Source organism: Plectropomus leopardus, chromosome 24 (genome assembly GCF_008729295.1).
Source record: "Plectropomus leopardus isolate mb chromosome 24, YSFRI_Pleo_2.0, whole genome shotgun sequence".
NCBI classification, from domain to species: domain Eukaryota; kingdom Metazoa; phylum Chordata; class Actinopteri; order Perciformes; family Serranidae; genus Plectropomus; species Plectropomus leopardus.
In genome coordinates, this window is record NC_056486.1 from 8,651,419 (window position 1) to 8,668,682 (window position 17,264).

At 38.8% G+C, this 17,264-nt stretch overlaps 1 protein-coding gene across 1 annotated transcript; it reads right to left on the reverse strand.

Moving 5' to 3' along the window:
• Positions 1-2,130: 2,130 nt before the first annotated feature.
• Positions 2,131-13,775, reverse strand: LOC121962919 (sodium/potassium-transporting ATPase subunit beta-233-like). Its single transcript, XM_042513242.1, has 6 exons — positions 13,591-13,775; positions 7,429-7,557; positions 6,098-6,253; positions 5,438-5,622; positions 4,466-4,549; positions 2,131-3,722 (listed from the first exon to the last, which is right to left on the reverse strand). Exons 1-6 carry the CDS (start codon positions 13,679-13,681, stop codon positions 3,462-3,464), a joined length of 906 nt encoding a protein of 301 aa, XP_042369176.1. The 5' UTR covers positions 13,682-13,775; the 3' UTR covers positions 2,131-3,461.
• Between the last annotated feature and the right edge of the window lie 3,489 nt (positions 13,776-17,264).

The window sequence follows — 17,264 nt, forward strand, 5'->3', positions numbered from 1 at the left end:
TGCCATTCCATTTTTCTTTCTTGTTTACACTCTGTCCTGTCAAATAAAGACACAATGTGATAAAAATTGTGACTTCTTCTTGTGTTTTTTGATAATTTAAAGTTTTGGGGCATTCTGTATTTTTTTAACACAAAATTGTTAAAGCACAGTATGAAAAGGAAAGGCCCTAAAATGGATTCCTTGAGGACATTTTAATTTGACAGAAATGTTAAATTATAAGAAAAGAATATTCAAATAATAAGCAATGTCAAATAATTAGATCAGAAAATAATTCATTTTAAAAAAATAAGAAGAAAAGTGCATGTGTCAGTAAAACAACGTGTGATTGTGATTTGGTCAGTGCGTTCCCACAGGCAGCGGTTAATCATAGGTGTGATATCAGAGTGTGATAGGAACAAAGTTAACAGAGGTCAGATGACACAGGGACATCTCCAGTAACGCTCGGTCCCTCCACTGTGAGCCAACCACACAGCCTCTGTGAGGAAGATGACAGTGTTATCAGTAAAGATAGTCTTGTGATGGTCGACAATGTGTGAATGAGATGGAGGTCAGATACTGCTTTCCTCCATCTCATCAGATTATAGAGTGTGTGACCCTGCTGATATCAAACACGTCCTGACAGGATAACACGTGCATTCAGTACATTCATGTGATTGTTTTGTTATTGTAATGTATAAAGTCCATTATTTAAACTGTACGATTTGTGGTTTAGAGTTCCCTCAGTGATTTGCTGAAGCTGAGCATCATGTAGTTCCATTACATTGGAGAGATGACAGAAATCTCTACAGCCAACACTCGGCAACTCACACCAAAACTATCTAGACTGATAAATGCCACAACAGGTGAGAGAAAAAATATATGTCTTTTTAATTTTGGGGTGAGCTGTCCCTTTACGCAGCTGCTGAATGGACGGCTGTCGCCCTGTTTGGCTGGCCTCATTGGCCCCTATAGTTCCTGGTGACTTAATACCTGTTTGCTGCTGGTGTCTGAAACAACATCCCTCTGTTGGCTACTACACAGCAGCTCCCTCCTGTAATTACAGAGCCATGTGTCTGCACCCGATCCAGCAGCCGCCTCCTGACTGCACAGAGAGCTCAACAAGTGAATGGGTACAGAAATCTTCCAGTTACTCTGTTCCTCCTCCAACAACAGTTCATTCATTCATCTGGGAAGTCAACAGGATGAGGGGTGAAGGGTTAAATTCTGTCACACAGACAGAGAAGAGGACATACTTTTGAAAAAGTGTATTGAGCTGTATGGAGAATAATGAATCATTCATCTGTGAGGTTAAACAGGAGGAGGGATGAAGGGTTAAATTCTGTCACAGACAGAAAAGGAGACAGTTCTGAAACACTATATTGAGCAATAAGGGATGCATTGTTCAGTACTGTGCTCAGACACAAGTGTTCAGGATTTTATGTTGTCATGGTTCCCTTTTGCCAATCAAAAGATCACTTTAAAAAAAAAAAATCTTTTTTTCTATTTTTGAGGTGCGAGATTCATATGGTTTGATAGATGGAAACCTGCCGATAGTTTCAAGCTAAAGAAGCCCCATCATCCTATCATAATTATCTGAGTCCTGGCTCTGTGATTTCTGCAATAAAATATGATTTTATGATTTATGAACAACCCAAGTTGCATCTTTAGTCATCTTACCAAAACACAACCAATCACTGTCAGAAGAGTACATTTACTTAAGTTCTATACTTAAATAGGCAACAAATTTGAGATATCTGTACTTGGGTATTTTCTTTTCATGTCACTTTTTGCATGAGAAACATACGGTTATCTAGATTTATATACATGCATGAGAGAAGCGTTTTTTTTTCCCCCGAGTTAGTTTTTTGGGGTGTGTTTTTCTACCTTTTTTTCTAGTCTGTTTTTGTTGGGGGGGGGGGGGGGGGTGAGAAAGAGTAATGTTGAGGGTTGAAAAAGTGGGGGGTTTTTTTATTAAAAAAAGTAGTTGTTTGTATTTTAGGGGTTTAAAATATGATTTAGAGTTTTTTGAAATAATGTTATTAAAAGTAACACACACACACACACACACACACATTTACTTCTTTCTTATTCTTGTTTTAACACATATCAGTCAATCAATCAATCAATAACCAGTAAAACAAAACACAGGAGAAAGGTCCATTATGATTTTATTTCTTTCTATCTTTGATTAAATGACATAGCTGGATGAACTGATGGAAAGTTGACTGATGTTAAAGTCGAGTGTTTTACATCAACATGAGATCTTATGGAATATTAAAGCCAACATCATTAATCATCTAAAGCCACTGAGCTCTGGAAGAACTCGTGTTTTTTTTAATGCATGAAATCAGGTCATTGTGGAACAGCTCGTTACCTGTTCATTCTAACTACATTCATGGCCAAAACAAATCAAGAGTTAACCACGGAGGTTTGCAAGGCGAGACATTGACTTTAGCACTTAACATGATGAGATCCTAAAAACGAGTACTGCATTGCTTCTGATAAAGACTCTCTTCAACTCGTCACTTTGGTATTGCATTTATACATTACAATATTCTGCAAAGAAACAAAATGTACAACTGCATAAATATAAAATTCTTCCACCATGTTTAAATGGCTAAAACATTCAGAGAGTTGCACCACAATGCTGTGATGAATCCAGCAAAAATAAAATCTTAAAAACTGGCGTTAGCACCGTTGCCTGTACAGCAGGCCCAAGTGTCTAACAGGCTGGACACAAAACTCTACATTCAAGGCAAAATCAAAAGTAAAAGGCATGAAACCAAAGTAATAAAACCCCGACACACATTTCAGTGATTTAAACAAAGCAATAAAAGAAAGAAAGTAAAAAAGAGTCTCCCGTGATCAGATGTAAAAGACGAATAAAAAGAGGAAAGAAGTTCCCTGGAGTGCAGCCTTTTCCTTACACAGATCAGAAGAGGGTACCATTTTAATCATTAAGTAGAATTGTGTGCTTGTGTCTGACACACCTGCTAAAGCTTGCTCACAGAAAATGAGGAACATCGAGGACCAGATATAGCTACTAACACACACTCCGAAAATATCTACTGAAACCACATGAGGCAGCGATATGCAGAGGGGACGAACACGGCTCGCTACGCGTCAGAGATGGATTAAACTTTACAGTCATCAATGAACGATGTCCCATGGCTTGTGGAAAAGTCTAATTTCCGGCAGAATAAATATTTTTATTAGGCCTATTGCTACTTTTCCTCTAAATTACATTCTAACGCTAGACAGAAGTGTAGAAGCTAGTGATGAGAGCAGACGAGATTACACATCAGTCCCCTATCATGGATTTTCTTTCATTTATTCATTCAAGACTATTTGTGATTGACTTAACCGCTACAGCCTGCCCCCCTCATTTATTATCGCCTACATTACATTTGGATTTATTGAAGGACAGAGGGTGGTGGAGGGGGGAGGGGCGGCCAGGGAAAGTGCTATGGTCCTGATGGCGGTCATAAACTGTTCACCTGGATCTTGATGTCAAAGCGTCCCTGGTAACGGTCCTTGTCGCTATAGTTGATGTTGTCTCCGTACACTTTGCACTCGACGCGCAGTTCAGTGTTCATGGTCAGGTTGGTGAACTGCAGAGCCACCAGCGGCTGCAGGTATTGAGGGTGCAGCAGCTTGCCGTAGTATGGGTAATACTGCAGGGGGAAGCCGCTGCCGATACCATAGTACTTAATCTCCCCGATTTTTCCGGCATCCTCTTCTTTCTGTAGGGAAGAAGAGACAAATGTATGGGACAGATTTGTTACATGTAGTGGGGGAAGAAGTATGTAGGTTCTTTACTTAAATGTACCAATACCACACTGTAAAAGTATAGTATTACAAGTAAAGGTCCTGCATTGAAAATGTTACTTAAGTAACAGTAAGTAAGTAAGTAAAGATCAGGGAAAATATACTAAAAGTATTAAAAGTAAAATCAGCCAATGTAGAAAATCCTTTAAAAACAACAAAAACACCCAATAAATTCAAAATGATTAAAAAAAAAAAAAAACACCTATAAAAACCTCAACATTTGTGAAAAAAACCACCCCCAAAATTACAATACTTAAAAAATGGAAGAAAAACCTTAAATGTTCATCAAAATAGTGAGGAAGTAATTATCTTTCAATCAACTGGTTGATTAATCAACTCATCTTTGCAGCTGAATTTATAAAAAAGTGCTTGTTCATTTAAACTATTCCATTCCATTTTTATGCTTTTATACAAAACTCTGAATTTTCAAACTAACAAAAGCGTTCAGATAAATGCACAAAAGTAAAAAGTACAGTATTTCCCTCTAACAAGTAGTGGGTACTATAAAAAGAATGAAGTGGCATGAAGAGAAAATACTCTAAAGTACAAGTTAAATTAAATTTGTAAATATGTAGAATTCTTTTTCTTTTTAAAAAATGACAAACGGAAATCACATATATTATAGTGAGATAATAAACTGCAGAAAAAAAGTTAGTACCTTGTTGGTGCAGAAGAGAGGGATGACATTGGGCTGCACCTTTGGTTGAGCCTCCTCGGGGATGCTCTCATTAGAGGTAGGAGGCTGAACAAAAAAGATAAGTTAGGAGGAGGCCTTTACCTAAATGCTTCAGCATAAATCCATAGAGACTACAGCTTAGACAAGCTAAAGTTTAGTGTCACCAATTTAGTTCCTGAGTTACGGTGTTAATAATGGCCAGAGCAGTGTTTTTGCAGAGCGTTATGTCGTAGTGAAGTGGACCTTTAACATTTTGGAGACGAAATGCAATCACTTCATCATTTTATGTGATTAAACATTTGTGTGAAATTTGGTCATAATAAGTTTATGCATTTCTGAGTTATGGCCACAAAACATGCTGTGTGAGGTCACAGTGACCTTTGACCACCAGTTCTAATCAGCTCAGAGTTGGCAGATAAATATCAGGTGTAACTGGAAGCACGCACTGCATCAGATTATGTTGTAGGAGTGAGTAACTCTCCTCGGAGCTAGACGAGTTTGAAACTAGATCAATTGCTTACATCATTAATGACAGCGAGTCTAATCAGCACTGCTAATAGTCTTAAAGAACTTCTGAACTAATAGTGCTAAAGAAACATTCAGTCTGGTGCTTAATTTCTTGCAGCAAACAATAATTTGACAATAATTGCTAATAAATAGTATTTAAATAAAGTTTTTTAAAAAAATAAAATTAGAGAATAATAAGATTAAAAAAATCAATAAAAATCACCATTTGGTGACCATTACTTCACTACACATAACACATTCGAATGATTTTTTTCAAAACTTTGAATGATGTAAACTAATTCCATGACTTCTTTAGGCCTGGAAAATGTGACTGTGAAATTCAATGACTTTTCCAGGTTTTCCAAGTCCGTGGGGAGCCTGAAATTTGGACTTTCTGTCTCCAACAAAACACGACTCCATTTGCAAACAGACTTATTTTAAAATTACCTTTGGACGGAAGTTGACAATCCTGTTGAGCTTTACAATGAGGCAGGGTTTGCCCTCCTTGAAACCAAACTCGCGGTCCTCAATGCCGGAGCATGGTCCCAGCAGGCTCCTGGAGAAACGGCAAGCCTTCCTGATGCCAACATCACTCTCCAAGTCGCCCCTGTTCTTGTACTCTCCAGGCTCGTCTGGAGGGAAGAGGGAGTGAAGTTATGTCCACTTATCTGAAGATCAGTTTATCCCGGCAACATTTGGAAAAAGTATGTCACTGTGTTTCTCCCTCCCCACACAAATATGGGCTTTTCCTTTTGGCATCTTTACTCCAACATTGCAAATGTTGGCGAGTTGGCTCATGCCAAACACAGAGTTGACTGGGAACAGGGCAAGAGGCTGTGTGTCGCAAACTGCGCAAAAACCCCCGCTGAGACGTATATTCTGACTGCCCTGTATATATGCCCAAAGAACGAAAACCTAAATAATACCGACATATTCCACGTCTTAATCTGAAAATGCTAAATTCGGAATAGGGCCTAATTTGGATTATCCAAACTTAATATTCTGTTTAAATGACATGTATCAAATTCTGAATTTTTTCATAATCTCTTTTGCTCTATTCTGTAAGGGATGTAAGAAGAGGCAATAGGACATCGGTGTTAATCCCACCTCCACAGTCCTCGTATTTCATCTGGTCCCTCTGGGATTCGTCGTCGTACTTGGCCAGGAAGTCCCTCAAGGCCTTGGTGTAAGGCAGGTAGGTCTCCACGTCATTGAGATTGAAGCTCACTTCAGCTTTGTCTGATCGTGGGGTGTGTGTAAGGCCTGCAGGGACAACAGATCGCACTCGTATCGATAGTAATACTACTTTAGCCATGATTTCTGTCCACCTGAGAGTTCATACACATTTTTACCAATACATTTCCAGAACTTTTCCATGATTTTCATGACTGTCCATTATTTATGGGTGGGGTTGGGTGCTGATGTAAAAAATGTTTGGGGTCAAATAATGTTTCAAGTACTGGGGAGGGACTTCTGTTTTTAATTTTGGCTTAGGGGAGGGGCATACAACTTTTATTTTGTATTTATTTAACAGTCACGGGCCCTGGGTTTGGATTTTTAAAAAAATCGAGATTCTTTTAAAGAAAACATTTTCGCAATTTATTTATTTGGCTTTTTTTGAAGAGAAATGTTGGCTGTTTTTTAAAAGTAAATAAAATTACAATTACAATTGTTATTATACAGGTTCATGAAACAGATATCAATGACTTTTTCATAACTTTAAGGGTAGATTTAGTTTTCCAAAACTGTTTTTCAGTCATGGAAATTGCTATTTACAAAGTCCATGAGTTTAAATGTTAGGAGTTATTGCGACACATTCAGGAACACTGACTGTGTGAGATATACAGCTTTTTGCCAACTTCTGCAGATTCAGATGAAATGATCAATATTAATGTCATGTCTGTGCGTCCATCATACAGATACTGTTTCCTCCTGCTTCCAGTCCTTGTGCTAAGATAAGCTGAATAGGCTGAATATGGTCTGGACCTGCAGTGTGTCAGTACTGGACTCCGATGACAGAATTAAATTTCATGTGACTCAAGGTTAAAAAAGCAAATTAGCAGCTTTCTTTTAAAATCGCAGAATGGTTGTTTTGCTGCATGATTCACACACAGTGTCCTGTTTAATGTGGAACTTTCTTTCTGTTTTTTAAAGAAAAAACAGCCTTCAAAACCCCTTTTCTTAAAAAGATTTATGTGACACTAATGTCACTTAATTTATTACACACAACAAATTTCTATCATTTTCCCAAAACTTTCAATAATTTTTTACTAATTCCATGTCTCTTCCAGGCCTGGAAAATGCGATTGTGGAATTCCATGACTTTCCCAATTTCCCATGACTGTGGGAACCCTGTATAGATGACCTTCACCTCAGAGTCAAATCTGCATGCTAGCATCCTGATAAAATTGAGTTGAGAATTGAGTGCAACTTCTTACCAGGGGGGGCGACTCTGTCCTGCCAGGTGGGCTTGTAGTTACTCAGGGTGAGCAGCAAGGCTTGGATGGTTCCAATGAAGATTCCCGCCAGGCAGCCGTAGAAAATGACATAAAACAATAGGATTTTGACTGCGGAGGAGAAAAAAGAAAGAAAGTGTCAGTACAAAAAGTGTGTGAGAAAATTAAGGAAATTAGGCTGCAGGGTTGACGTCAGTATCTAGTAGTGTACAAAAATCACATGTGGATTAGGCATGGGCGCTATCAAGTTATAACAATATATCAGGGTATTTACAGATCACGTCAAAAAAATAAAAAATATGGAGCCCTTAGCTTTCTATTAACGTCATACTTGAGAGTCTGTAATGCGGATGTTGTGCATGCTATGCGAATAATGGCCACCTGAGGTCAGTGTGGTGCAACAGGCAGCTGAGCTGACCACAGGTGTTGAAGAGAACAAGACTGTATGCAGGTCGTCCCCGCAACAGCAAAGCGAGGAAGAAGGACTGCTGGAAAACAGCTAATTTTCACACCTAAATTTAATAAAGATTAAAATATTTTCCTTTTTTTAAAAAAACAATTTTCAGTTTTGGGAGATGTTATTTTCATTTTGAGTTAAAAAAAAAAGTTTTTCTTCTTTTTTTGTAGTTAGTATTTGGATTTTTTAAAAATGTCTTCTTTTTAATGATTTTAAGTTTTGGGTGTTTTTTTTTCTCTTTTGTAATAGTCTTAAAGTATTTTCTATATTTCAATAATTTGGGGTTAGGGAGGATTTTTTTCTTCTCTTCCTTTTTAAATAATTTTGTTTTTTGGGTGTCTTTTTAGTTAGCTAAGAATCGTTAAATATACAACTTATTCTGTCAACAATATAAAAACACACATAACATTACCACCCGGTACAATTATCTCTACAGTTTGCACTGCATGAATCACTGTTTCCCACTGTAAGCGGTCAAAATGTAAAGTAACTAAGACTGAGGTATTCTGCAACAGGTAAACTTTACAAGACCAACATTACTATTGAGCAACAACATGACGACTGATAAAAACAGTTACGCAACTGCGGAGGTGACACGGGCTATAAATGGTATTCACTACCTTGGACTTTTACAAATGTCAAACATTCCTGACTGCCTACCAGGGCTGCAACTAATGATTATTTTCATTATGGGTGATTATGTTCTAAATTAACTGACTATTCATTTGGTCAATAAAGTGTCAGAAAATAGTGAAAAAAAAATGTCTATTCTAGTTTCTCCAGGGTGATCACTAAATGTCACTAAAGGTCACTAAATGTGCAGTTATCCCTCAAAAAATATATTGTAATGGTGGCACGAAATTAACAAAAAAAATCTACTGTTAAAAAAAATGTCATCGGTGCACTGAAACAGTACACTTCACTGGGGATTTCATGACTATAATTACCATAAGCATCTGTGATAGGCCAGTATTGACCAGTTTTATCTACCAACCAATATATCTGCTGACTCTATGATTCAATATGATATAAAACAGAGAAAAGCAGAAAATCTTTAAATTGCAGAAGCAAAAACAAGACAAGATGAGCTGACAAAAACTGGGCCTGTGGTAATATTTCCACCAAAATTCAGATGACTGGTAAATTGTCCAAATATGCAGAAATCTTTCGTGACTTCAGTGATTTACATTGTCTTGCTAGAGTCTACAGTTACAAGCTACCCCGCACATCCCCCAGTGATGTTCTCCCTGGATCGTAGCAGCAGTCACTTTGAAAAACACTTTGCATTTTGGGAGAACGCTCGTGCAGGTAGGCGGTTGTCAGAGTGGTTGGCGCATGGCGGTGTGAAAGCAGCTTCAAAACGTTCTCAATGTGAAAAGCATGAGCAAGTCAAGACAGCAAGATGCAGGGTTTCATGGGTGAGGCGGGAGAAGGACGGATGTATATCGTGATTGTTACGTGTTTCACGATTACAGGTGTACGGCAAGTGGCCAAAGAGAAAGCTACTGCCGAAAATAAAAGCCTAACACGACATCTCAGTGGTAGAGGGTTTTATGGTCTCATGAAACAATAACATGATAAACCAATTAGATATACCGCCACATGATTGTATGCTTCCACAAACCAGTCAAGTTGCACTTACAGTTTACATCCATGTCTGTGAAAATCTGGACGCTTTACACACAGCAGATCTAAATAATCAGCACAGTTTCAAGGAGGGCAAACAAAGTTCTTGAATCATTGTCAAAAACATGTTTTATAAGGTCACTGTGACTCTGACCTTCGATCATTAATTGTAATCAGTTCATTCTTGAGTCCAAGTGGGCGTTTGTACCAAATTTAAGGAAACTCCCTCACGACCATCTTCAGATATTGCACTCACGAAAGTGAAACGGGTTCAAGGTCACAGTGACGACCTTTGAAAACCAAATTCTAATCAGCTCATCATTGAGTCCAAGTGAATGTTTGTACCAAATTTGAATAAATTCCCTCATGATTTTCTTGGAATATTGCATTTACAAAAATGAGTTAGGCAAGGTCATGGGGACCTTCAACCTATGACCACCAAAATCTGATCAGCTCATCATAAAGTCCAAGTGAATATTTGTGTAAAATATGAAAAAAATCACTTAAGGCGTTCTTGAGATATAATGTTCACAAGACTGTACCGGGTGGAGGTACAAGCAACCCAAAAACATAATGCCTCTGGCCTCGGCTGTCGCCACCACAGAGTCACAAAAATAATGCAGCTTTCTGGCCACTGAGCGAGAAGCTATGATTGTTCATATATTCATGCACATCAGAGGAAACCCATCATCCACAGCAAAAAACCTGCTGGTGTCGGCAACATGCTGCGGAGACGCTGCACCTTCATGGTGACGGCTTGTGAGGGTAAAAGGTCAAAAGAATGCAGAAACATACAGACGAACCCAAACATGAAGCCAAAGCTACACTATAAAAAGATTTTTTTTTTAATTTAAAAAAATGTTTGTCTAGGCTGCCTTAAATTTTTAAGTTGCCTGAATTTGAGAGGAGAGATGAATTGTTACAAAATTAACTCAACTCATCTTGTCAAATTCAGTCAACCTAAAATTTTAAGATAGACCGGAGCTTTTTTTTAAGTTAACCCTTTAAAACCTGAATCCGCATCAGTTTCCTTCACTCTCCTTTAATCCTCTGAAACCTGATAACACTTGTTTTCTACTGAAAAGAACACCATGAGCAACTTGGCAAGAAAAAAATATGTAAAAGGTTGCAAGGAAATTAAATTTAATATATGATATGATCATATGATATGATCATATGTGTATTTTTATAATGCTTTTGGTTATACATTGAAATTTATGCTACAAGAAAAAGAAACCATATACATTTTTAATGTTTTTAGCAGTCCTTCATTTCAGTTTTTTTTCCTTTTTTCTCCCTTATTTTAAAGTATTTTTCTTGTAACTTTTTAAAAAAACAACTAATTTCTTGCTTCTTTTTTTAGGCCATTTCTTGTTAAGTTGCTCATCACCCTCTTCCCTGTTTTTTGAAATTCAGGTTTCAAAGAGTTAAAACAGTTTGTTTCTTTTTACAGTGCACAAAGTAACAGCTTCCGCAAAGTCAACACCAGAACTGACCAAGTCGGAACCCAGACCTGAATCCAGTCCAGTCTGTGTGCAAGACTTGAAAACCACAATGTCCACTCACAGTCCCCGTGCAACTCGACAGAGCTCGAGTAGTCACGCAGAGAAAAATGGAGGAAAACTGCAGTGTGCAGATGAGAAAAGCTGACTCAAGGTTATATCTGCGGCTGATGAGGCGTCTGCTGAAAACTAACTTTTTAAAGGGTAAAAACTTTTGAAATAAAACATTCTGCACTTAAACATGTTGAGATTTTAGGCTTAACGATTTTGCAACGACACCAAAACAACACTTTTTGAAACCTGAGTGACATCACATTTCTTGTGCTGCTTTCAGACGCCTTTCAAAAGTATTTAAACCTTGGAACTTGGACAGAAATTTCCTACAAATTGCAATATATAAGTAGATATAGAAAATATTTTTTTAAACTTCGGGAAAAATATCTAAGCTTGGGGAAAACTATTCCTATAATGATCATAATTACATATTTGAAATTATGCTACAGCATTATTATTTTTTAAGTACTTTTCGTTGTTTGTTTTTTTTTATCTGATTTTCAGGTAGTTTTCTTGTACTTTATATTAATTTCTTGCTAATTCTTGGTCCATTTCCTCTACTTCTTGTACTAGTTTCTTCACCATCAAGTCGTGTTTCATGGAGGGCTGTCTGTGAGACACCAACATGTTAACAGAGCCCGTGTCTCCACCATGGATGTAGGGAACTACAAAGCCAGCATTCATTATAAAACAGTCCACACAGTGGCAGCCATTGTCTTTACAGATTTACAGGAATTTAACTGTGAAGCCTGTGCTTACAGTACAAGGTAGTAATTATCTGAGGTACTGTTGGATGGCTGCTAATCAGTTTTTAGCATGAAGATGCTTTAAAATTACAGATAACAGAGTGTTACAATCTGTTGTCTGCAGTGCAAACTGGGCTAAGACCAGACATGCATTTGCTTCTTCCTACTCCTTTATCAAACAGGAAATGTAAAATGAATGTTACTTATTGAAAATCAGTTGATGTGTGTTTATTTGTTTTTTATGTGTATAGTATTGTATTTATTTTTTTAATGCTTGAAATAAGGTATTTTCAATTCAATTCAAATCAATAAATAAAGCACGACTGGAGTTAACCCTTTGAAATTGAGATCGACAACACTTTTTTTGTGCTGCATATTTAAAAATATTTTCACTGAATAGAATTATAGTTTTTTCAGGTAATTTACTTGTTTTTTAGAACTTTTTCTCTTTTGTTCCTGCTGATTTTCAGGTAATTTTCTTGGATTTTTCACTAATTTCTTGCTGATTTCTGGATCATTTCTCCTTAAGTTGTCTTCTTTGCATGTGATTGAAAGAAATCAAGCCAATTTGCTCAGGTTTCAGAGGGTAACCTTGCAGTTAGCATGCTATGCATTGATACAGTCAGTCCTTTTGCTGCATGAGGCAATGTCAAAAGGTCACAGGAAGCAATTAACACATGACACATCAATTGGGAATGCAAGGACATATGATCAGAGCCAGTGTCCTCTGGGAACTGTAACATTCCTACACATCTATAGCACCAGATCTTAGCTGCAGAATAAGGACAATTTACACAGCACAGATAAGAAAATTGGTGATTGTAACCTAATGTAGTCCCATATCAGCCTGTCATCACAACCTTCAGCACAGCACTGCGCATGGCACTCTTCCCAAATGCATCAGCATTTTTCAGATGACCTCAGAAGGACAAACATGAGCCCCTGAGCCCCTCACACACACACACACACACACACACACACACACACACACACACATGCATCTCTCAGCTGGAGCTCCTGCAGCAGCCTCTCTGCTCCTGATCTAAGCCGTGCAGACATCATCTCACTGCTGTAGCATTATTTTTACCCAGGTGTTAGTGTCTAGACAGGACTGTGTGACATTGAGAAGAAGGAGCAAGGACATGCGCACTGGCGCTGCTGGAGAAACAGGAGAAGAAAGGTCGACCAAGTTAATCAGTTGTATTGTTCCGTTAGATTACAGTGACATCTGATCACAGGGGAACCCGACACGGATCGATGGGCTGCTGTTCGTTTCCGAGCAGGCCACTTGCTATCACCTTGACTCACCTTGGACCGTGATGCATTTTTAACCCTTTGACGGCTCTCTCCAAAAAGATACAACTTGGCGTTTCCCCAACAACAAACAGCCAATCTGGACAAGACTGGGGTCCAATCGTTAGCTGTGTGTGCACCGCAGAGCGCACCGCAGCGGCTACGCTCTCTGAATAGCAAAACCCACACATATCGTGACCTCCTTTTACCGTTATTAATATATTCAATAATTTATGATAAATAAGTCACATGAGGTGTTTTCGGGTTCAGATAAAAAGTGGGGACATTTAAATTAAAAGAAACTTTGTAGAAATATTTGCCACAGTCGCGCAGTTTTGATTTTTGCACCTGAATGCAGCAGCAAATCAAACAGGTGGCAAGAAACACGAGGATACCGGCGCGCGCAACCGGCGGCACGGAGCGCGCGCCCACCACGAACACCCGGTCAGTCTGTGACCATACTCACACCAACTGCCTCCGGTACGACCGAGCAGCTCTCCTTTCTCCGAGTCCCACAGAAACTTCTTCCATCCTCCATCGTCTTTATTTGAAGGCATTTTGATTTATTATTCCGAGTGCGTGCCCCGTTAGTCGGTGTCTGCAGACTCCCTCCGTGCGGTAACCAAGACCCGACCCGTGTCAGAGGAACCCAGCTCGGTCCGCTGGAAGGCACCCGAATATAAACCGTTTCTCTCCGACTCCGCCCGAAACTCTCAACAAGTTACCTAGGAGCAGGCGGAGCGGCGGCGGCCAATTAGGGAGCGGAGGAGCTGTGCGTATCTGTGACGTCAGGAAGACGGACAGAAAGCCTATAGATGCAGACATCCAGCACTACACACATCTTGGCTCAGCTTTGCAGATAATGTAAGTCTGTGCAGGTACCCGGTTATCCATCGTCTCAGGTATTATCCCTGTCAGCCCTGAATTTCCACTGTCATCAATCACCACAAAAACTGGTCCTCTGGTCCAAAAACGGGCCCACTGGTCCATGTCACATACCTCTACACCTGTGTGTAGGTACACACGTGTATATAGCCTCCATATGGCTATACATGCATGCATAAATACAGTAATACACAAAAGTGATTGTAGGGCAGTGATACTCAACTGAACAGCCCACAGCCCCCCACAGGATGCACACTGGCCCCCCAATCATTTTATATTTCACAGTAAAAACAAAGTGATTCACATTGGAAATAGTTTTTGTACTTTTAGTATGCATAAGGTACAAGAGTGCATAAAACCATGTCAAAATAGAGTTAGATTATCAAAAAAGTGCCTGTGGGGGAGCCCCTTCACCCCCTGACGGAGGTCATGGCTAAGCACTTAATGTCCTGAAATCCCAAAACACGTCCTAAAATCCTGATCTAAAATCCGAGAAATGTCTGAAGATCCTAGAAACATCCTAAACTCCTTACCTTAAAGTTTGAAATGTCCTAAAATCAGAGAAATGTCCTGAAATCCTGGAAACATCCTAAATTATGAGAAATGTCTTGAGGTCTGAGAAACATCTTAAAGTCCTAGAAATGTGGTAAAATCCCCAATGTCCTAAAATCCTACAAATGTCCTAAAACCAGAGAAACGTCTAAAAGCCCTTGAAATGTGGTAAAATCCTAGCAATGTCCCAAAATCTTGTAAACATCCTGAAATCCTAGAAATGTCTTAAAATCTGAGAAACATCTTTAAGTCCTAAAAATGTGGTAAAATCCCAATGTCCTAAAATCTGAGAAATGTCTTAAAGTTCTAGAAATGTGGTGAAGTCTTAGCAATGTCCTAAAATCCATGAAATGTTCTAAAATCCTTAACATGTATGAGGCTGCTGCAACTGGCCCCTAACCTCCTGTCATTTTGCAAAAGTGGCCCCCAAGCAAAGCAAGCTGAGTATCCCTGTTCACACATTTGTTCCATCATGTATGTTTTGTCATTTTGTCCCCAGGCTTCATCTTTCCATTCCTGTATGCCAGGTAGTTGAAGTTATGTTTCAGTTAGAATTTGATGTTTTAAAAATGCTGGGCAAGTGGGGTAAGACAAAAAAAAGTCTTTTTTTATGGGTCCTTGTAAAGTCATGCAAAAGTCTCACTTTTTCTGCCACCATGATGCCCTCGGCAATGAATATATACCTAAAAAATTGCAGATAATGAACTCTAAATCACTCAAAGTGCACCTGGGGCCAGGACCATACAACAGCTCTCATGGATCGTTGTGTCAGGCAAGACTGTCTGCAAAAAATGTTGGGCCCTGACAAAAATGCTCAGCTCTCACTCAGTAAATATTTATCCAGCTCTGGGGCCCCAGAATTATTTACTCCCCCACCCATCACTGAGCCACCCTTCACTCCCAGCCTTCAGCACCCCAATCCAACCATCCATCAGCCACAAAGTACCTTTACTCAAATACTGTACTTATGTACAAATCTGAGGTACTTGTACGTTTAGTATTTTCTTCTTATGTCACTTTATATGTCTGCCACATTTCAGAAGGAAATATTGTACTTTTACTTCACTACATTTATCTGATAGCTTTAGTTAATTTACAAATTATGATTTTTGCATAAAAAACATGACAAGGATTTAAAAGATATTATGTTTTGTAATAAATAACGTTTTCTTTTTTTTTGTTTTTTGGGGTGTTTTACAAAAACATTTTATGTTTTGTTTTTTGTTATGTTTTGGGGTTTTTTTTCCATTTTTTTCCTAATAATTCTAAGGTTTTGGCATGCTTTGTTTTTTTAAAGATTTTTCTGCGTTGGTCTCTTTTACTTTTAATACTTTAAGTACATTTTCCTTATTATACTTAATTACTTTTACTTGAGTAACATTTTCAACTGAGGATTTTTACATATAAAATAGTATTTTCATAGGGTGGTATTGGTACTTTACTTAAGTAAAGTATCTGAATACTTTGTCCATGACTGAGACGAGTACAAAGACACCAGCTGGAGATATTCCAATGCATGCATCCATCTCATTGGTTTGGAAAGAGTCACAGTGGAGTCGAGTCAATTTGATAACTTTGGACTGAATTCTACAAAATGAAAGACTTGATTGGGATTTTAACACCTCCAACTCGTGAATTCACTTGGACTTGAGCCTTAATACCTTCCTCCAAGCCGGTTTGAGAAGAGAAAGCTGTAACTAAAGACTTGTAATTCAGCATGACTGTTGGGGTCGAGTCACTGCATGCCAACAATTACAACTAGCACACGCAGAGTGCCAGATTACAGTGCACCAACCTGCAATTGTGAATGAAGTCGGCTGCTCTGAAACTTCTCATTATGGCACAAACAATACAATCATTTCATCCTGGAGTTCATTTAGCTGTGAGTGGCTCACACCTCTATCTGTTCCCAGTTTAACTTGGTAGGTGTCTGCTGTTGGTCACCACAGGGATAATGAGCTTCACAGCATTGCCAAGTAGTTGAAACCTGTATTCATATCCTACCTTCTCCTGCTTATGACCCTCTCTAAAGCCGACTCCAAGGCCATTTCTGCTAGGAGTGCCAGGGGCCGCATGATGACCCAATTTTCAAGTTCCAAATGAGAGGCTTTTAATTCATACTGTGTCACCTAGTACGCAACAAAAGCCTCATCTGAATGAATTTGCAAAAGCGTTTGAAGAAAAGACAAGATCTACATGCATGCTGACAATACAGACGCGTGTTCATCCTTCACATTCTTGTCTGGCTGTGTGAGCTGTGCGTAATGTGTGTGTTCATGCATGCATGCATGTGTGAAATCGCTCTGCAATTTGCTGCCATCTATGTTCCTTGAGCTGTGTACGTTTGTTTGGATGTAAATACTGTATGTGTGTGTAGGTGAGACAGGTCAGGATTACACACATGGGGGTCTGACCTTTAAATGTCTCCTCAAGGACAAGAGGAGTAAAATCACTGATGTGGTGCAGCTCTGTGTAACTCCATCATGAAGGGAAGACTCCCCTGACCTAACTGACCATCACTGCTGTGATAGTAGCATGAAAAGTGGTTGTTTTCTACCAGACATCACTGTTTTTCTTGCTGGAATAGTGCCCATAAAGAGGTTTTTTATTTTTCAAGATATTGCTGCTTTTATTACGAAGGCAGTGGTATAAAAAGTTGCTGTTTTTGACTGAGACATTGCTACTTTTTCTGCTTAAATATTG